We start from the raw sequence: 21850 nt of genomic DNA, 5'->3' as shown, positions 1-21850 counted from the left end.
TTAGTGGGCTCTATTTTATCAATATCATGAAAGAGAACATTTAAAAAATTATTTTGCTTTTTGTATTCTAACTATTTTCACGAAAGCTGATTGACTCTCCTAATATTTTGATAGTTTAGAAACCAATCAGTTGTGTATATGTGTGTAAGCATAGCGCTTTAAGCCAAACTACCAAACCAAATTACCATACAGATTGTTTCCATGATAATATCAGCTGTTTATTCTTAAATTTAAGGGAAAACCTGAGTTTCTGACATCTCTGGAGGTTTCAGCAAGAAAAGATTCTGTAGGTTCCGAGGAGACTGAATTGGCAAAAAAAGATGCTCAATCCGAAGTTGAACCATCTGGGAGTGTTGGAGAGAAGACTGGAGAGGATAATTCTCTGTGTGCAGTTGTGGAAAAGCGGTGTATCAGTAAACCGAGGTAAAGTTTTATTTACCAAGTGCTTTCAGAATAGTAAATACAAATAATATTCCTTATGGATGTCCTACTCTAACTTATTAATAAGAGTAAAAAGATTTGTTAACAGAAGTGTGGGTTGTTCTTTATTGACAGGTCTGTTTCTTTCCCACTTTTGATTTTTATTTACTCAAATTTACTTTTTAAAAATAATCTCTGAAAGATTTTTCTTTCCTACATTTAAAATTTCTGGGTATTGAGTATATTAGGCATGAGCAGAAACCTGACTAGAGTAGTGTGTATTTCCTAAATAACTAGGATGCTAATTTGAGTGGAGTCACAAACACAAATGAAGGGTATCCTTTTCCCACAGTTTTCAAGGAGAGTGGAAGGGAGCCTGAGTTCTAAATAAATGTTGCTGTGATGGATTTCCTTCTTTTTTCTTTTAACCTAATCTGTTTACCTAGTAAGATAAACCATATGACTTTTTGATCTCTTATTTTATATTTATTGGCCCAATGTTCTTTATCCTTTTTTCTTCTAATAATTTCCAGTCTTATATTTCATCATCACTTAAACAACAAGGGGAAAAATGGCTCACAATTAAAAACTTACTGTGAAAAATTTGTAGCTAGATAAGATTTAACTCTTGAGTGAGAAACTAGTAACTGTAAATTCCTCTCATTCTCTTCACAGCATGTGTTGACAGAATGGGTGGTGAGCATTTTATATTAATGGCTTGAATTGAGATTTCACTTTAAAAGTTGAGATTTCATTATAATCATCCTTGTGCACATAATGACTATGTTGCTATTTTGATTAAACATCCAGCTCCCCTCAATTGTTAAAAGAACCAGATAACTCTAAAATTGCTCTGGATCGAAGAAGAGCACTCTCTTCTGCCTCTGAGCGTGAGATAGATCATAGTAGAAGGAGAGTACGTCGCAAGGTTAAACCGAGCATCCCTAAAGGGCGTGGCTCAAAACGAAGTCGGAGTAAGACTTCTAAGAAGGAACCCAGAGCTTCCAGGTCTGTGCTGGTGACTCTTCGAGCTTCCCAGGAAGAAGATGAAGATGATGGTGAAGACTTTGAGTCTGACTACGAAGAAGAAAGCTATCATCTTGCTCCTGAAGAAGTAAACAAAGCTCCAGTGTTTGTACCTATTGGTCTCAGATCTCCCGAACCTGTTCCTGTTCAGATTGAGGAAACTATGGAAGAGGTAGTTTGACTTTGGAATCCTTGAAACTTTATCTTGTTTTTTGCTTTTGGTGGATCATTATCTCTTCTCTTAGCGATATTAGAATCTGAGGATTACTAGTATAATTTGTTTGGGGCCTAAATTAGTAGAAATAGACTTGTGTGACCGCCTGTGTTTGCTCAGCCCCTGCAGCTCAGGTCCAGCTCAAGGTAGTGAGTATAACAATACTAAGACAAATTAATTTCACTTGCAGGCAGGGACCAGCTTGTCTTATTGAGCTATGTATTCTTGTACCTATAGCCCGCTCGTTTTTAGGAAGCATTTTGTGAGTGTTGACAGACTGATGAGAGAAATTATGGGAAAGTAGGGACAAGTTGGGGGTCATGGAAAGTAAAATGCTGGGCACTAAGAAGACTAGTCCTGGATGTTTTGCTTTCTGTTCCTCAGAATCACAGACCCTTCAAAACCCTTAAATGTTTCATTTTTGCCAAGATGATGTCAATCAATAAGAATTACTGTATTTTAGGTTTTTAAATTGTGTGTGAATGTGAATTATTGCTTCAGTTTAATATTTTATTTTAGATTCATTTTGTTTTCCTGTGATGGTATGCCAAAATGATATAATGAAACCGTTCATGTTGGCAGCTTGTAATCCCCACGAATGTCACAGATGTAGGATGCATAACTGTTGTTGAACATCAACTTTCATCAAACGTGGATGTGATTCCTCAAGAAATGAGACAAGAAGAAAATTTGAATGCATTATCAGTTGTAAGCATCCATTTTATTATGTTTTACCTCTAATTCTTTGTTTACTTTCAAAAGACTCAAAGTTTATTTTGAAAGCTGTAGGTTTATCGTTAGTTCCTAATCTATATGATTGGCATTATTATTTCTAGGAGCTGAAAGTGTAAATGGTAGAAACTAGTGAATAATTTATGGATTTTATATTTCACTTGAAAAGTATAGATTTTTGTGTATGGAAATAGCTCTTAATATCTTCTTAGACTTATGTTAAAATTCTGATGCATTAAATATAAACTAAATTTCAATTATCTAAAACATACTTAGTTGCCTTTTGCTTGGCGCACTCTTGCTCACTTGCTTGGCACACTCTTGCTCACTTGCTTGGTATTTAACTTGTTTTTATAAGTGAAGTCTTATAACTTAAAAAAAAATCAGCTTTATTAAGATACAGTTCACGCACCATTCAGTTCATCCATTTAAAGTATACATTTCATTGGTTTTTAGATATTGCCACAGTCAATTTTAGAACGTTTTTGTCACCTCAAAAAGAAGTCTTGTGCTCATTGATAGTTGCTCCTCATTTCCTTCCAACCTTCCCTAGATCTAGGTGACCAGTGACCTACTTTTTATCTCTATAGATTCTCATTCTGGACATAAACACACAGTATGGTCTTTATTCATTCATCTGATCATGGACATATAGATTGTTTCCATTTTTTGGCTATTATAAATAATGCTGCTATGACCATTCGCATCCAAGTTTCTGTATGGACATATGTTTTCGTTTCTCTTGGGTACATTCATGGAAATATAATTGCTGTATCATATGGTAACTAGAAGACTGTTTTCCAAGTTACTGCATCACTTTATATTCCCACCAGTGATATATGAGAATTCCAGTTTCTTCACATCCTGACTTTTTTATTTTACTTTTTGGATCTAACTGTCCTAGTAGTAGGTGTGAAATGATACCTCATTATGGTTTTAATTTGTATTCCCTAATGATGAATGATGTTGAGCATCTTTTCATGTGCTTTTATTGGACATTTTTATATCTTCTTTGGAGAAAATGTCTGTTTGGAGTCTTTGCCTATTTAAAATTTATTTTGGTCCATTTGCCTTTTTTTTTTGAGCTGTAAGAATTTTTTTATATTCTTGATATAAGTTCCTAATTGTATAAATGGTTCTCAAATGTTTTATCTCATTCTGTGGGTTGTTTTTTATATCCTTGACAGTGTTTTAGAGTACTTGGAGTTCCATTTATCTGTTTTTGTTGTCTCATGCTTTTACTGTCATATCTAAGAATCCTTTCCCAAAGCTAAGGTCTTAAAGATTTACTCCTGTTTTACATTTAAGTCTTTAATCCATTTTGAGTTGTTTTTTCTTTTGGCTATGCCATGTGGCTTGCAGGATCTTAGTTCCTTGACCAGAGCTTGAATGCGGGTCCCCAGCAGTAGAAGCACCAAGTACTAACCACTGGATTGCCAGGGAGTTTCCTCATTTTGAGTTAACTTTTATATGGTGTGAGATTAGAGTCCCAGTTCATTCTTTTGCATATGACTGTCTAATGGTTGCATCATTTCTTTGAAAAAACTGTTCTTTTCCCATTGAAGTTTTTTATTTTTGTCAAAAATTAGTTGGCTGCAGATATGTGGACTCTCAATTCTATTCCATGGATTTATTTGTCTGCCTTAATGCTGGAGAGGCTGTATTGTTTTTTGTTGCTCTGTAATAAGTTTGGGAATTTAAAATAGGATGACTTACAGTTTTTTTCTGTTTCTAGGATTGTTTTGTCTATTGTGGGTCTGTTGGAATTCCACATGAAGTTTAAAATCAACTTATCAGTTTCTATAAACTTGTCAGTTGAGATTCTGATTGGGATTGCATTGAATTTGTAGATCAGTTGGAGGAATAGGTATTGCCTTCATAACAATGTTGTCTTTCAGTCAATGGACATGGAATATATTCCCATTTACTTAGCCCTTCTTTGATTTCTTTTGACAGTGTTTTGTAGTTTTCAGAGTATGAGCTTTGTGCTTCCTTCATTTGCAAGTATATTTTTATTTTTCATGCTATCGTGAATGGAATTGTTTTCTTTAGTTTCAGCTTTGGCTTGTTTATTGCAAATTTATAGGACTGCATTTGATTTTTGTATATTGATCTTGTATCCTGCAACTTTGCCCAACTCATTTATTCTTAACAGTTTTTTAGTGGGGTCCTTAGCATTTTCTATATACAAGATCATGGCATATATGAATAGAGGTAATTTTACTTCTGCCTTTCTGTATTACTTTTGTAGGGCTACTGTCACAAAGTACTATGATCTGAGTGGCTTATTCTGTCATAGTTCTAGAGGCTAGAATTCTAAAATCAAGGTGCCGCTGGTGATGGCAGTCATTCCTTGGCTTGTGGCAACACAATCCAGCCCTGCCTCCATTGCCCATGATGTTGTTCTCCCTGTTTGTGTGCCTGCTTTTCTTATGAGGACAGCAGTCTGACTGGATTAGGGCTAACCCTAACCCACTATAACGTCATCTTCACTTGATTATATGTAGGAAGACCCTGTTTCAAAATAAGGTCACATTCACAGTACTGGGAGTTAAGACTTCAACGTGTCTTTCTAGGGGATATAATTCACTTTATCACACATTGCAGTCTGGATGTCTTATTTCTTTTCTTACTATAATTACCATGTCTAGAATTCCAGTACAGTGTTGAATATAGGAAGGGAAAAGCATCCAGTCTTTCACCATTAAGTTTGATGTTAGCTGTGGATTTTTCATAGGTGCCCTTTTCCAAATTGAAAAGTTCCATTCTGTTCCTACTTTGTGTTGAGTGTTTTATCATGAAAGACTGTTGGAATTTGTCATATGCTGTTTCTGCACCTCTTGAGATGATCATGTAATTGTTGTCTTTTATTGTATTGATATGATGTAACTCATTGATTTGAATTTTGGATGTTAAACCAAAAAATTGCATCCCTGGGATAAATTCTTCTTAGTCATGGCATATAATTTTTTAATGTTGTTGGATTCAATTTGCTAGTATTTTATGGAGGATTTTTTTTCGGTCCATATTCATAATAGATACTAATCTATTATCTGTGATAATCTGGTACCAAATTTTCGTGATATCAGGAACTGAAAGCCCTCCAGCTGTGGCCTGCAGGGAGAAGGGTCCCAGTTTTCTTGGCTGCAGCAGTCTGAGGTAGAGTTTCTGCCTTACTGAGCTGAAGGGAGGGAGAGAACAGTCTTAGTTCAAATACCACGGACTTTCACCTTTGTTACTGAATTTTCAACAGTTTTTCAAACATATGCGCATCTTATGCCCTTAAGATCTAGAGGCTTTAAATGGTGGCTCTTTAATAAATGTTGCCAGTTTCACTGGGGAGAGGGCCAGCAGAGCTCCTCGTGTTGTCATGCCGGGCATAGATCCTGTAACTACTTCTCTTTTTTCTCTTTAAAAATGAACTTTTAATACATTATGTGTTTATTTAAATAATCACTTGGTGTACTTTGGCTGTGCTGGGCCTTCGTCGCTGCGCTGGCTTTCTCTAGCTGCGGGGAGCGGGGCTACTCTCTTCGTTGCGGTGTGCGGACTCCTTATTTTGGTGGCTTCCCTTGTTGCAGAGTAGGGGCTCCAGGACACATGGGCTTCAGTGGTTGCAGAAGGCGGTCTCAGTAGCTGTGGCTCCCAGGCTCTGGAGCACAGGCGCAGTAGTTGCAGAGCATGGGCTTAGTTGTTCACGGCCTGTGGGGTCTTCCTGGATCAGGGATTGAATCCAAGTCTCCTGCGTTGGCAGATTGATTCTTTACCACTGAGCCATCAGAGATGCCCCTATACATTCTTAATTTGTTAATTCTTTTTAAAGTTTGAAGCCAACTAGTAGTGTAAAGAATTCATGATATTCTTCAGACCTTGGTTTCCATTGGGTCAAAACTAGTAGCAGGTATGACTGAAGTTGAAGGATTATGAAAGTGAATAAGAAAGGCAGATGCTTGTTACATATGACTACAGTTAAAATTTGCATAGAAGGAAAAGGTAAAAGAAGGAGCAAGAGTTGAAAATATTTGACTGTTAAACTACATTTCTGTTGTTTGTGAAATGTTATAAATAATTATAAATTTCTACTCCATTGTAGCCAAAGGCACTGAAAGACCTGTAAATGTAGTGCTTTTTGATATACAGAACATGTATTTGGGAAAATACGTAAGATATTGTTAATACTTTTCTTTTGCTGTTTTAGGAAATGACCATAGGTGAACATTCCCAAGCTGAAACAGGTAACTGTTAATAAGGAAACTGCTAAAAATTCTTGGTTAACCCCAACAAGCACAGTGATTTAGCAGTGGTGATAGTAAATGAGTCAGCTTGCTAAAAAGTTGAAGGAGAAGGTTTAGCAGGTGAATGTATTATCTCTAGGAGAAGCTTGGATTCTTGGAATGCTGCTTTAGAGAGTGATTAACTGTTTAATAAAGAAGAATGTATTTTCTCTGATAATGCACAGATGTGAATATTTCCTTTGAAGGTATTGAGTTATTTAATGGGAAGGAGGCACTTCAGTGGGTTAAAGTCAACAGTTGTTACTTTCTTTATTTGTAGTATATAAACTGAATGAAACACTACCCTAGTAAGGGGTTAGTGGTATGGAAACTTGTTAATAGAGGATAAACACCTATACTGAAATTCTTTTCTAAGCAAACAAACGTAATTTTCCAGATTCATTCTTCTATTAATGTTGGTTTGGTTTTTCAGAAAGTACCAACGATGGGAGCACTGAAGCTGCCATAACCCTACTGACTATGGGAGATCTGGTGTTGCAGTCAGAGATTAGCCCAGAACAGAGTGATGGTAAGAATAAAATTGAAGTCCTAACAAAAGAAGAAACCTTTAAGATCCATTGTTTAAGAGATTATACTCATATTTGAATATTAAGTGACTATCTGCCTTTATATATTTGAAGCTAGTGTCACTTTATTATTTTTCTAGAAAAGGTAATATGTATGTATATGATCCCTGGGTTGGGAAGCTCCCCTGGAGGAGGACATGGCAGTCCATTCCAGTATTTTTGCCTGGAGAATCCCCATGGACAGAGGAGCCTGGCAGGCTACAGTCCATGGAGTCGCAAAGAGTCAGACACAACTGAGCGATTAAACACACACAAGCACACACACACATGTATTGATCCATCCTACTTACTTGGCCCTCCAAATGTAGTGGCCTCTATTTTCACATAGTGCACTGGGTTTACTAAGGAAATAGGTATTCATGAGTCCTCTACCTTTATCCTGAGTATCATTGGTCAGCTAAGTTCATTGATCACTGATCTCTCTGTGCACATTTCTTTGGCAGAGGAGCTGCTGCTTTAGATAGACTTCTCAATTACATGACAGTCAAATGCAGTGTGAAGGATAGTAGCAGTCATTGAGATTATTTAGACTGTTATGTTAGTCTAAATACGTGTCAGCCAAGACTTTTAGTATTGGATTTTAGCCTGTGGTCTTTACTGTCGAAGTACCTTCTACTGTGTGTGTGGGTGTGTGGGTGTGTGTGCGCGCGTGCGTGTGCACTTGAGCGCTCAGTCATGTGCAACTCTTTGCGACCCCGTGGACTGTAGCCCACTAGGCTCCTCTGTCCATGGAATTTTCCAGGGAAGAATACTGGAGTAGGTAGCCATTTCCTACTTTCCAGGAATCTAACCTGCATCTCTTGGATTGACAGGTGGATTCTTTTCCCATGTGCCCCCTGGGAAGCCTACCTTCTACTTTAAGTATATTAACTGGATAATTATGTTAATTATGCTGCTGTTCGGAGAAGGCAATGGCACCCCACTCCAGTACTCTTGCCTGGAAAATGCCATGGACGGAGGAGCCTGGTGGGCTGCAGTCCATGGGGTCTCTGAGAGTCGGACACGACTGAGCGACTTGACTTTCACTTTTCACTTTCATGCATTGGAGAAGGAAATGGCAACCCACTCCAGTGTTCTTGCCTGGAGAATCCCAGGGACGGGGGAGCCCGGTGGGCTGCCGTCTATGGGGTCGCACAGAGTCGGACACGACTGCAGCGACTCAGCAGCAGCATGCTGCTGTTAATTATTTTAACTGCTGACAGGGAACCTGCCACTGAAGTGTCAGCCTTCTAGGCCCATAACTGTGTGATTATCAGGGAAGTCTCTTGATTTGTGTTCCCTGTAGGACCCCTTTTTCAGTGGGAAAGTATTGCATTGCAACCTGTCACAAATGTCTAGCACATAAAATACTGGGTTTAAAAAATCATAAATGAAGATAATCCTGTCTTGAAATTCATCTGAGGTTATATAGTTACTGAAAGTAACAAAAAGATTTATTTATAATAACAAAGTTTCAGTCTATAAGAATTATTAAACTTAGAACATGTCAAATTGCTAGCATGAGATATGAGGTCATAAATTTAAACTTTAGAACCAGAAAGAGCATATTTTTGAAAATAATATAGATATTTAGTTTCTCAAATGTGTTTTACCCATTTTATCATTCCTTCGGTCCTTTCCTTAATGCATTTAATAAATCTTTAACACATTGTTTACTCAAGAAAAAAACCATTAGGGACTTCCTTGGTGGTCCAGTGATTAAAACTGTGCCTCCACTGCAGGGGATGCGGATTTAGTCCCTGGTTAGGGAACTAAGATCCAACACATTGTGCAGTGTGGTGGTGGCCGCACTCCCCCGCAAAAAAAAAAAAAATTTAATGAAAGAATTTGGCAGTTGCCGCATGTTGAAGGATTTATTTGGACATCTATTTGTGTCAATTTTAATTTTCTGTTTTTTCCTGTAATAGGAATATGTATACTTCCTGATGCTCATTCAGTCGATCAAAGCCATATTCCTTTTAGCCCAGATAATGTAAATCTCAAAATTGTTCATGAATGTCAAGAACCTTCTTCACCTGGCCATAATACATCTCCATCAGTAGAACAAAACAAGATTGTATTGGATGTGGATAAACAGAATACTAAAGAAGAAATTGGTTTGACAGAAGTAAAGGAAAACACTACATCATCCAGGTTTATTTTGCTTTATTAAACTATTACTGTTTTTTGAGCTTTATAAAATAAATTACAGTGTTCAATTGATAACTATATATAAACCAACCATCAACTTGGCTAATACCTTTGAGTAATAATTAATTAAATGTAAAGTGGGCAGTGCTAGTTTTTTACCCTTTAAAAGTAAGGATTAGCTGATTTTGATTTTAGTTTAATGGTTTACATATTAAAATTAACCACAGTGCATGTTTCAAGCTTTTAAGAAACAGTGCTATGTAAATATCATCCCCGTTTTACAGAACTGGTCCAGATTCTCTTCTTTTCTCAAAGCTTTTAGATATTTCTACCATGTAATAATTTTAGCATTAAGAAATAAATACCCTAGATGATGTAGCTCCTGAGAAGGTGGCATTTAACTGTACCAGTGCTGGATAGAGGGAATCAAGGTGAGAGAGAGACTTTTTCCACAGTTGATCAGTTTCTCTTCTCACCTGTTTCTAGGACTACAACTTCTGAAGTGACCAATAATGTGAGAAAAAGAAGTAGATTTGCCAAGCCCAAGCCAGATCTTAAGAAGATGTTAGGGACCAAGAGATTTGGTGCTCATCAGAAAGTTCCTAGTTTGTTTGTAACTAAAGGAGAAGAAGTGGAAATTCAAAGAGGTAAACTTTACTGTTCCCTTAAAAGTTACAAAATTACTTTGTCACAAGAAATTTTATTGTCATTTCAAATGGGATATTCAGTTGTTGCAATTATTTTAACTGTTAAAAAGTTAAAACATACCGAAAGTAGAATGAGCTATAAAATACCCATAAATCCACCAACTAGTTTCAGTAATTATTACCCTTTCACTATATTTACTTGACCAAACTTTCTTTTTGTGTATATGTATGTATATATATTTCTCTCCGTCTTGTTTATATGTCAGTACTCAAGCATACATCTCTTAGGCATACATGCATGTAGCAGAAAACAGGACAGTACCCAAAAGGGAAAAATTTTTAAAACTTCCTCCTTTCTTGGTTCCCAGTCCCCTAATCCCATTTCCAGTGTCGGTTTTTACTATAGACTTCTAGGAATGTTTCATCCACGTGAGCATCTAAATAAGGGTATATGTATATACACACATACACGCATATATGTACACACATGTATATTCCTTTCAGCAAGAACAAAAATATATGCATATCATATCTACTGTCCAACATTTCTTGAAGGTGGCGGTTTTGTTGAGATAACCCACATACCATAGAATTCACCATTTAAAGTGTACAGTTTGGGAATGCCCTGGCAGTCCAGGGGTTAGGACTGCATGCTTCCACTGCAGGGGCATGGGTTCAATCCCTGGTTAGGGAATTAAAATCCCACAAGCTGCGCTATGTGTACAATCCCCCCCCGCCCCCGGACAAAAAAAAAGTACAGTTCAGTGGTTAGTATATTCACCTTTTGGATTTTATAAATAATGCTGCTAAAACATTCATTTATGTTTTTGTGTAGACTTGTGTTTTTATTTCTCTTGGGTTTATGCCTACAAGTGGAATTGTTGGGTCATGTGGTAATTCTGTGTTTAATCTTTTGAGATACAGCCAAACTGTTTCAAATACAGCTACACCATTTTATATTTCTGCCAGCATTCAGTGAGGGTATCGATTTCTTTGCATCCACCCAAACCTTTGTTAGTATTTGTCTCTGAGTATAGCTATCTTAGTGGGTGTGAAGTCCTATCTTGGTGGTTTTGATTTGCATTTTATTTCCCTTTTTGACTAGTGATGTTGAGTATCTTTTTATGTGCTTGTTTGCATATCTTCTTTAGAGAAACGTCTCCCAAGATCCATGCTCATTTTAGAATTGAGTTGTTTTTCATTATTGAGTTCTTTATGTTAGTGCATTCCATTTTTAAAGATTAAAAAAATTATTTAAATTTTAATTTTTAATTATTTAAATTTTAAATAGTGAAAAAAATCTTTCCATATGATTGCATAGTGCTCTTGTTCCATTTTTTCAATTTCATTTATTCAGTTTTTTCAATGGCCTCACTATATTGTGACTTACATGTTGAACCCTAGTCCCACTTCCTTTTCCATCTGCCCTTCCTGCCAAGGTGCCAACCCCTTAGGGTACTAGTGGGAGCAGGAAAAGTAGTGGTAGGCTGTCTAGATTGTATTCAGTCTTCTCCGTATGTAGAGGATCTGAATATTTAGCATCATTTTTCCCCTGTTCTGGGGTTCCTGGTTTCTGATATTTCCTTTGAGCCAGCAGTGCCTGTGATTTAGTTAGTAAATTCATTTCTTTGGCTTGAGCAGTACCCAGAAGATCTCTCAGTGTACAGGGTCCAGTTGCCTCTTTATACAGACGTCATTGTCTTCCTGTTTGTGACATTATTCTTTACAGATCAGCTCCCTCCGCAACACTTCCCCTAGGGTGGATAGCCAGACTTCATGAGTACCCACTCTAAACCTCTGTGTGTGTTTTTGATTATACTGCTGTTATAATAAAGTAGAAATATAGTTGTTGGTGAGGGACAGGGAAGCCTGGCGTGCTGCAGTCCATGGGGTCTCAAAGAGTTGGACATGACTGAACAACTGAACTGAACTAATAATGGTTGTGGCTGCCAGGAGTGAAATAGGTGTAATGCAGATTCATTAATTGTCTCATTTACGATAAAAAGTGTAACTGGCCCAGACCACCTTTCTGCCATGTGAAAAAGCTTGCTTTTGGATTAGGAGAAGTTTGAAAGAACCACTGTATAGTAATCTTTGAAAAAAGAATGTATTTCTAATGTGGAGATTTTAACTTTACTATTTTGTAAAGTGTATGTTTTAAATGTGTTTTTTATTTAAGAAACTGAGAAAAATGCTTCTCAAGAAACAGAATTAGAAGATAAAAACCTCGGGTCGGTTACGGCAACAGAGAGTACAGAGCAGAGCAAAGTGGCATCTGCACATGGTGTTGAAGAGACCAGTATTTCACAGGAAGCTCACCTAACTGAGAGGTAAGAGAGGAAAGATGTTCTGGGATTTGCTTCATATTCTGGGTCACCTTTGACCATAAGCGTAGCTGTAAAAATTTGTTCTATTGCATTTAATATGTCTTAAAAGTTGGAAAACCATTAAATGAGGTGACCCTTGACATACCAGCTCTAAATATTATTCTGTGGCCGTCTCCTTGATTTCAGATATATACTAACCTGTCTTTCAGAGGTGAAGATCAAGAAGGGAGATCTGAAGAAGTTCCGATATCATCAGTTGCTCCCGCTGTCTCTTCTGAGTCAGGGCCCCACACAGGCGGTCTGGGCATGGGTCTTGGTGAGAGTTCTGTTGAAGAGCCTCTGGGAAAGGACTTTAACGGAGATCCTGTGCTCACACTAAATGTGCCAGAGGTAAAAGGATGTAAAATATGGCAGGGAGTGGCTAGCTAGTTCTCATTTACACACGGCAAACTTCACCCTTTTTGGTGTATAATTTCACAAATTTTGATAAACATATATACATTATATAACTGATCCATAAACAATTCCATCACTTTCAAAATTTTCCAGTGTCCTTTTTCAGTCACTCCTCCTCTCAACCCCCAGCTTCTGACAGCGACTAATCTTTTCTTCTTTCCCTATAACTTTGCTTTTGTGAGAATGTATGTGGTAGAATTTTTGCTGAGTGTGTTTTTAGTCTCTGGAACATAGAGATAAAATAACCAATGGCTAGCTTTCTGTACAAGTTTTAAAAAAGGAAGTGTTTTGTACAGCGAGAACTCTTGCTTCAAGTTCCTGTAGTTATTCTAATGTGCATCCAGCCCGGAGCAAATCCTTGATCTGGAAGAAAAGTATGAATTAGGTAGGTGAAGGGAGAGGAACATGGACGAAGAACGAGTGTGACAGGGCATGACATGCTCCGGGACTGTATGAATAGTTGTGAGTGGGATATAAGTGAAAAAAGTGCTTAGAGATGAAGTTAGGCAGCCTGGGGACATAGCATAAAAGGAGTTTTTATGGCTTGCTAAGGAGTTTGGGTTATATCCAAAGTTACTGAATTTTCCCCTACTGCCCAATTTTTTTAATTTTTACTTTTTATTTGGAAATAATTTCTAGTTTAGAGAACAGTTGCCAGAATCTGACGTAGAAATCTGTTAACACTTTGCCTTACTTGCATGCATTCCTGGCTGTAAACATCACTTTCTCTGTGTGTTGCTGTCCGTCTTGGTAGATACTTAAAACTAAACCATTTGAAAGTAAGCTGTAGACATGAGCCTTCACCCCTAAATACTCCACAGTTTCTATAGGACCAGGGACGTTTCCTTACAGAGAAATGATAGTACTGTTATCACACACGGTTCCGGTCAAGCCTTTCATGTTGCATTTAGCTGTCATTTCTTCTTACTCTTATAATCTAGAGTTGTCCTCCTGCTCTTTTTCCTCTTTTGTGTACTTGACCTTTTAGAAGAGTCCAAGCTAGTTTGCAGTCTGGATTTCTTTTATTGCTTTCTCATTATAGATTCAAGTTATGTGTCTTTTGGCAAGAGTTACTATATGGGTGATCTTTTACTCTTTGGTGTTACAGTCCGTGGGGTTTCTAAGAGTCGGACGCGACTGAATGACTGAACTGAACTGATCATATCAGGGGACACATAATGTCAGTTTATCCCATTATTGGTGATACTAATTGATCTCTGGGGTAGAATGGTACCCACCAGATTTTTCTGTTATAATAGCACTTTTTCCATTTAGTAATTTAGTTTGCATTAATGATTCTTGCCTGAATCAATTAACTGACATTGTTGGTTGCAAAATGAAAGTTTCAAGATCTTAAGCATATGGGGAGGGAGGTGGGAGGGGGGTCCAGGATGGGGAACACGTGTACACCCGTGGCGGATTCATGTTGATGTATGGCAAAACCAATACAGTATTGTAAAGTAAAATAAAGTAAAAATTAAAAAAAAAAAATCTTAAGCAGTGGAGAATTATAATTGTAACTGTATTTTAGAGAAAACAGTGTTTACAATTTTGTGGAAAACAGATTGGATGGAGCCATGCTGGAGGCAAAGAGACCAGTTTGCTTCCATATACATGTCACCTCCTAATGGTGCGGTGGCTGCTGAGGTGGGGATAGAGAGAAGGTTGAGGGGTTTGTGTCTCCCTTTTCTATCACTTCAAAAATCATTTCATATTCTACACATCCTTAGCAATTTATTCATAATTCCTTTGTATATATATGTATATTTATTTAAATGAATCAACATTTTATTGGTACATCTGAAAGTTTAAAAACACCTGAAAAATTCTCTGCTTAGTTTAGCCAAGTTGTTGAGTTTTGAAACAATAACTGTTCACATTGTCAGGAAATCTTTTTAAAATTTAGATTTGGTTAACCTTACTCTTTTAATTTTTTATGGCAGTGTATACCAACTAGTATTCCAGAAGTCCAGCAAGAGAATGTGAACGATCTTCAAGACATAACAGGTATGACAATCTGCTTCAGTGGTATTATAGGACTTAATAGTATGTTTACTTACTCCCCATTTGACTATAGAAAAAAAAAAGCAGTTTCGTTGGTCTATGACGGCCTTAAATTTTTTTTTAAAAGATACTTGAAATATTTTGTATATAAGCTTTGTTATTCAGAATTATAAATCTTATAAAAAAGGAATTGTAAATCTTCTCAGTAGAGAATCATCTTTATCCTTTATGAAATTACTTTTTCTTTATTTCTTGAGGGGTATAATTTAGTTTTTTTATTCTTTGGAATAAACTGTCATGAGACATTTTAGAAATGAAATAAATTAGTGATTTTCTGTCATTTCACAGTTCAGCTTTTCATTTCTAACTTTTAAACTTTGATAGTCAATCTAGTTAATGTACATCAGGATGGTGAGGATGAACAAACTTTCATCTTAACTCTGGTGGAAATCCCAGAAGAATATGCTGATAGCACTATGCAGTTAATGCCAAATCCTTTACTGCCGGCGCCCATATTGGTCAAATCAATGAATACAAAAGAAAGAGAAGACATGAGGTAATGAATCATCTGACCTGTTTTTGCTAGGAGGAAGGGGTGCTTTATGAATTGAATAAAATTGATTGAACAAGCCATTCACCAACCTTATTTGTAATTGTGATGGAGATCTCATTTAATAATTATGTGATAAGTTAGAGAAAAATTACTATTTTATAGCTGACAAAGTTGCCATTTAAATGTATAATACTACTTTGTTGGTATTTTAAGTATTTTGAAAGCTGAAAAAATTAGCAATGTGGATCATAAAATATCATTTGTTGAAGATGTGGCTACATTGTATACATTTTAATTCTGAAATAAATATACATTCACAGAAATTTACAAAAATAGTACAAAGAGGATGCACTTTAAAATATTTGTGATACTCATTTTCTTTGCTGTAAAATTCTTAAGTTGTATTTTAATAGTCATTGGTTAAGATGCTTAACTGTGTATCAAGTAACATCTGAAATTGAAGCCTTTCCTATTAGGAAGAAATCTTTTAGACTAAAATTAAACTTTAATGACAAAACATTTTTATGCCTCAGATTTAATTCAGTATTATGGAATTTAAGTTGTGAGCTCTTAAGTATGAATGGAGCTGAAAACTAACATTTTTGTGACTGTGGCCATGTATATATTAGTTATTTAGAAGTTTCTTTGGTAGTTTTCTTGAGAGTAGCTCAGCCTTTAACATCATTAAGTAATTAATTTACTGTGTGTTTATTTTCTATGCAGTATCAGTTTTCCAGGAACTTCCGTAGGTCAAGATGACATGTGTTTATCTAATTCTGAAAGAGATGATTCAGAAAAGTCTGCTGCTAATTTGAATCTTGTATCTAGGAAGAGATATCATTGTAGCGTTGATGAAAGTGACCATGTCCCTCCTGCCAAAAAAACTTCACTCACTTCAATAGATGATTGTCAAAAATATACCTCTGAGGTAAGATGGAAGGAATCATTAAACAAGTGAGATCCCATATCAATGGACCTATTTCTGTTCTTCCCTTAGACTCTTGGTATAAACATAGTTCTAATAGTTTCTACCACAAATAATCCAGATAAAACTGGTTTTGGAGTTTTACTTTCTACTAGTTCTAGGTGGAAATTGTTGGATGTTACTCAGGAAACCCATTCCCAGTTCATTGTCGTTGGCTACAGATAAGACTGAGAGCATCATACGGATGTGGGTTTTGGCTGTACCAGTTAAAAGCTCTGGGATCGCAGGAATGATACTGAATGAGGTCTCTATTGTGTAAGATGGTAATAGTGATATCATTGCGTGTGTGCGCACGCGTGCTCAGTCATGTCCGACTCTCTGCAACCCCTTGGACTATAGTCCGCCAGGGTCCTCTGTCCATGGGATTTTCTAGGCAAGAATACTGTAGTGGGTTTCCATTTCCTTCTCAAGGATATCTTCCCGTCCCGGGGATCAAACCCACGACTCTTGAATTCCTGAATTGGCAGGCAGATTCTTTACTACTAGCGCCACCTGGGAATATCATCACTACCATTATCATCATGCTTAAAGCTTCCCATTGCTCTTAGGAATAAAACCAGAACCTCTAAGGCCCTGTTTGTTCATGTGGTTGTTTTCTGTGTCTAATCTCATCTTGTGCTGGGCTCTGCCTTACTGTGGCCATTTTTTAGTTTCTTGAGTACACCATATTTCTTCATGTTCCAGGGCATTTCTTTTGCTCTCTCTTCTGTTTGAAATGTTTCCTTACAAAATACACAGACTTCTTGAGCTCAGTCATAAACCTCAGGGATGCCTGACAGTACTGTGCAGATTCAGTTACTGGCCTCTGTGTTGTAGGTTTGTTAAGCATCCTCTCCGTTTTTGTTTCTGGTTCTCATCATAGGATACTACACTATGGAAAGATTAGGATCTATATTCTCACAAGGATGGTTGAAGACCAGTAGTCCTTAGGTTATAGCAGACAACAGAAGTGGTATATTCTTCTATATCTAATAGTTTAAAAAATGGTATTCCAGAATAATTTTTAATTTCTCTTAGTATGTATAAAGTTGAACATTTTTCATATACTTAGGGCTTCCCTTGTGGCTCAGCTGGTAAAAAATTTGCCTGCAATGCAGACCTGGGTTCGATCCCTGTGTTGGGAAGATCCCCTGGAGCAGGGAAAGGTTACCCACTCCAGTATTCTGGCCTGGAGAATTCCATGGACTGTATAGTCCCCGTGGGGTCGCAAAGAGTCAGACACAGCTGAGAGACTTTCACTTCATATGCTTAAGATCCAGTTTTATTTCCTTTCCTGTGACATGACTGTATTCTTTACCCTATTTTTCAACTTGGTTTGTTGATCTTTATCTTATAAATTTAGAGGAACTGTCTATTTTGAATATTTGTGATATGAGTTGCAAATTTTTTTTTCTTAGGTTGCTGTCTTCTCTTTTTGGCTGTGCTGGGTCTTCGTTGCAGTAAGGGGGCTTTTTCTAATTGCAGCTTGCATAGGGCTTCTCTAGTTGTGGTGTGCAGGCTGAGTTGCCCTGCACGTGAGGGTCCCTGTGGGGTCTTAGTTCCCTGACCAGGGTTCGAATCTTCAGCCCCTGCCACTGGAAGGCAGATTCTTAACCACTGGACCACCAGGGAAGTTCCTTCAGGTTGTTGTCTTTTAATTCTGCTTTTTGTGATTTTCTTCTGGAGACTTGTTTGCTTAACTTTTTATTGTGACAGTCTTGAAACATTTAAAAAGGTAGTTGTTGTCCAGTTGCTAAGTCATGTCCTGCTCTTTGTGACCCCATGGATTGCAGCACGCCAGGCTTCCCTGTCCCTCACTATCTCCCAGAGTTTGCTCAGACTCGTTTCCATTGAGTTGGTGATGCCATCCAACCATCTCATCCTCTGTCATCCCCTTCTCCTTTTGCCTTCAGTCTTTCCCAGCATCAGTGTCTTTTACAATGAGTCGGCTATTCACATCAGGTGGCCAGAGTACTGGAGCTCCAGCTTCAGCATCAGTCCTTCCAATGAATGTTCAGAGTTGATTTTCTTTGGGATTGACTGGTTTGATCTCCTTGCAGTCCAAGGGACTCTCAAGAGTCTTCTCCGGCACCGACAGGTCGAAGGCATCAATTCTTCGGTGCTTAGCCTTTGTATCCCTATGTATCTGTCATCCAGTTTCAACATTTTGTTAGCATTCTATGCAGACATTGTTTCACTTTATTTTAAAAGTATATTTAATGACATGGAGAAAAGATCATAGCATATCATTATATGCAAAATTATGCCACCAGTTTATAATATTCCGTTTAACAAATGGCAGGCTTCCCAGGTGGCTCAGTGGTAAAGAACCTGCCTGCCAATGCAGGAGACACGAGAGACTTGGGTTCTGTTCCTGGGTCGGCAAGATCCCCTGGAGAAGGAAATGGCAACCCATTCTAGTATTCTTGCCTGGAAAATTCCACGAACAGAGAGGAGCCTGGCAGGTTATAGTCTGTGTAGTCGCAGAGAGTCAGACATGACTGACCATAGCACACATGTTAAAAAATGATAGCTGTACTTTGGAGTGACTAAATCTTAAAAAAAGGATGTACAGTGTCTGTTGGGCCTATTTAAGAGATTTATTTTCTAAAAAGTTGGTTATAATTTTGAATTCTAGAATGTATACACATTGCACTTAGATATACAAATGATTTTTATTTTTCTGTAATCGGATTTATTAGCCTTTTGGGCTATTCCCTGATGATCCAATGGTTAAAACTTGGCATTGTCGCTGCTAGGACCCAGGTTCAATCCTTGGTAGGGGAACTGAAATCCTGCAAGCTCAAAAATTTTTTTCTTTTAATTAGTCTTTTTATGTATGTCTGTGGAGATTATGTTATACACTGAAAGTGTACCTTGAAATTAATATAAATTCTTCTAATTAATATCATTGATTTGTTTAGAATTTATTTTGGTTTTAAGAACAGAGGAACCAACTTAATTTTCCCCAGATACCTATCTGTTTGTCCCAGCATCATTTATTGAAGAATTCATCTTTTCTCCACTGATTTAAAATTCCACTTTTGGGGACTTCCCTGGTGGTCTGATGATTAAAACTGCATGCTTCCAAAAAAAAACCAAAAACTGCATGCTTCCATCGTAGGGGGCATTGGTTCAGTACCTGGTTGGGGAAATTAGATCCTGTGTGCTGTACTTCGAGACCAAAAAATAAAATAAAGGTGTAGTTTTTGAGAAAAAAACATTAAAAATTAAATAAAATTCCCATAAATATTTGGGTATATTCCTAAATTTTCTTTCTTCTGCATTGATTTACCTATTTGTTCTGGGGTCAGTTTCACACTGTAGCTTTTCAGTGCTTTAATATCTTAAAGGGACAGTCTGTTCTCCTCCCTGACCCCCAGTACAATTTTCTTCATTTTCCAAGATCTCCCTAGTTGCTTATTATGTTTTAAAGTTTATATTAATTTTAGCATGTGCTTATCTGGAGCTTAAAAAAAAAAACAACCCTGTTGGTACTTGTGTTAGGATCGTACTACCTTGACGGATTAACACAGAGAAGACTGACATCATAAATGTGATGCTGAATGTACCTATCCAGAAACACTGTGTGTCTTTCCATTTCTTTAAGATTTCTTTTGTGTCTGTCTCTTAATGCTGTTTTAGGTTCTTCTTCATAAAAATCTGGTTTATTTCTTACTGGGCTATATCTAAGAATTTTATCTTTTTTGTTTTTGTTACTATTATCATTAAGTTCTTTTAATTTAGAATGCTTTACAGAATTCCCCTCATTGTGTGTAATATTTTTTCAGTTGGTTCTCTAGAGTTTTCTAAGTAAACAGTTATATCATCTGCAAATATAATTTTAATTCTTCTCTTCTACTTTTTACACCTTGAATTTCTTTCTTTTTCTAATTATATTGGCTAATATAACTTTTTAAAAAATCAGAAAACAGCTCTGATATTAGACATCTTTTTCTCACTCCTGACTTCAATGGGAATATATCCAGTGTTTATGAAATGGGAGCCGGCTTTTGGACTGCAGTAGTTAATATTTTATGTTGTTAACAAAATACCTGTCTATTCAATTTTACATGGTTTTTTTTTCCAAGAATGAATACTATTTCATACTTTTCCTGCAAATAGAGAGATGATGCTATTTTTCTCTTCAGATCGGTTGATTTGTATTAATGTTTTAAAATACTGAATCATCTTTACATTCCTGAAACAAACTTTTTGGCTGTGCCAAACAGATTATGCAATGTTGGTCCCCCAACCAGGGATTGAACCCATGCCCTAGGCAGTGAAAATGTGAAGTCCTAACAGCTCGACTGCCAGGGAATTCCCAAACTTTGTTTGATTATGATGTTTTAGTCTTTTGAGGCACTGCTAAATTATGCTGGTAATACTTCATTTGATGTTTTTGCACTGATGTAAAACTGCTTAGTTGGATCAGTATTACACTTGCTATGTAAAAGGCATTTGGAAGCTTTTCCTCTTCTGTTATGCTACAGAATACTTTAAATAGTAGCTGCAGTGTTTGATAGAAGCATCTATCATAATGTTTTCATAATGTTTGATAGAAATCCTGTGAAACATGTCTGACCCTAGTGTTTTGTAGGAGATAACCGATTTTCTTTACCTAAGAAAGAACGAAGGAGGACTTCCCTGGTAGTCTAGGGGTTAAGACTCTGTACTTGCACTGCAGGAGGTGATGGTTCATTCCCTGGTCCAGAAAGTTCTACATGCCTTGCAGTGGCAGCCAAAAAAGTAAAAAACAAACAAAAAAAATTGAATTGTTTTTTAAAGGAAGGAAATAAAATCAAATTTGACAACTATAATATTTTTTTGTAAATTTTCTTGAAACAGGTGTGTTCAAAGGAATTAAAAAATGTTTTGGAGGAAACAGGTGAGTGAAATGATTGCATTTTGCTTAGTACCCTTCATAACTGTTGTTTAAATTTGGGATAGAAGATGAGTCTTGCTCATTTTTCTCCAAGAATCAAGCCTTTATTATTAGAGGATGTTTTGTTTTGTTTTCTTTTCTTTTTGGTCCCTTCTGAGATCTTAGGTTTAGCACTTTGATAGCCCTAAAAGCTACTTTCATCCTATACTTAATAAAAAAAAACCATATAATTCCAGGATTTCCTGTAAAAGCTCAACAGTTACATTTAAGGAATTAGAAAGCTGTGTATAAGGCAGTTTTTATAGGTCCTTAGTTAGCTTTAACCTTTTTTGTGTTTAATTACTTTTTATTGAAGTATAGTTGATTTACAGTGTTGTGTTACTTTCTGTTATACAGCAGATTGAATCTGTTATGCGTATACATATATCCACTTTTAGATCTTATTCCCATATAGGCCATTACAGAGTACTGAGTAGTATTGCCTGTGCTGTACAGTAGGTTCTTATTCGTTATCTAGTTTTACGTATAGTAGTATCTATATGTCAGTCCCAGTCTCCCAAGTTATCCCACCCCCCATTCCTCCTTGGTAAGCATAAGTTTGTTTTCTACATCTGTGACTCTTATTTCTGTT

At 36.8% G+C, this 21850-nt stretch overlaps 1 protein-coding gene across 5 annotated transcripts in view; it reads left to right on the top strand.

Annotated features, from left to right (window-relative positions):
• Positions 1–21850, top strand: part of BDP1 (B double prime 1, subunit of RNA polymerase III transcription initiation factor IIIB) — an 82470-nt gene that overhangs the window by 48789 nt on the left and 11831 nt on the right. For all 5 annotated transcript variants that reach the window (XM_027980020.2, XM_060400237.1, XM_012096785.3 and 2 more), the window contains 13 exons: positions 236–423; positions 1231–1618; positions 2243–2368; positions 6591–6627; positions 7100–7195; positions 9161–9386; positions 9870–10030; positions 12210–12360; positions 12567–12747; positions 14757–14820; positions 15202–15373; positions 16094–16298; positions 21183–21222. In XM_027980020.2, the coding sequence (XP_027835821.2) occupies positions 236–423; positions 1231–1618; positions 2243–2368; positions 6591–6627; positions 7100–7195; positions 9161–9386; positions 9870–10030; positions 12210–12360; positions 12567–12747; positions 14757–14820; positions 15202–15373; positions 16094–16298; positions 21183–21222 (2035 nt within the window). The remainder of the gene's footprint in view (positions 1–235; positions 424–1230; positions 1619–2242; positions 2369–6590; positions 6628–7099; positions 7196–9160; positions 9387–9869; positions 10031–12209; positions 12361–12566; positions 12748–14756; positions 14821–15201; positions 15374–16093; positions 16299–21182; positions 21223–21850) is intronic.

The sequence above is a fragment of the Ovis aries genome, chromosome 16 (assembly GCF_016772045.2).
Source record: "Ovis aries strain OAR_USU_Benz2616 breed Rambouillet chromosome 16, ARS-UI_Ramb_v3.0, whole genome shotgun sequence".
NCBI classification, from domain to species: Eukaryota; Metazoa; Chordata; class Mammalia; order Artiodactyla; family Bovidae; genus Ovis; species Ovis aries.
The sequence above is the reverse complement of the archived record's forward strand: the minus strand, read 5'-3'. Positions and strand labels throughout refer to the sequence as shown.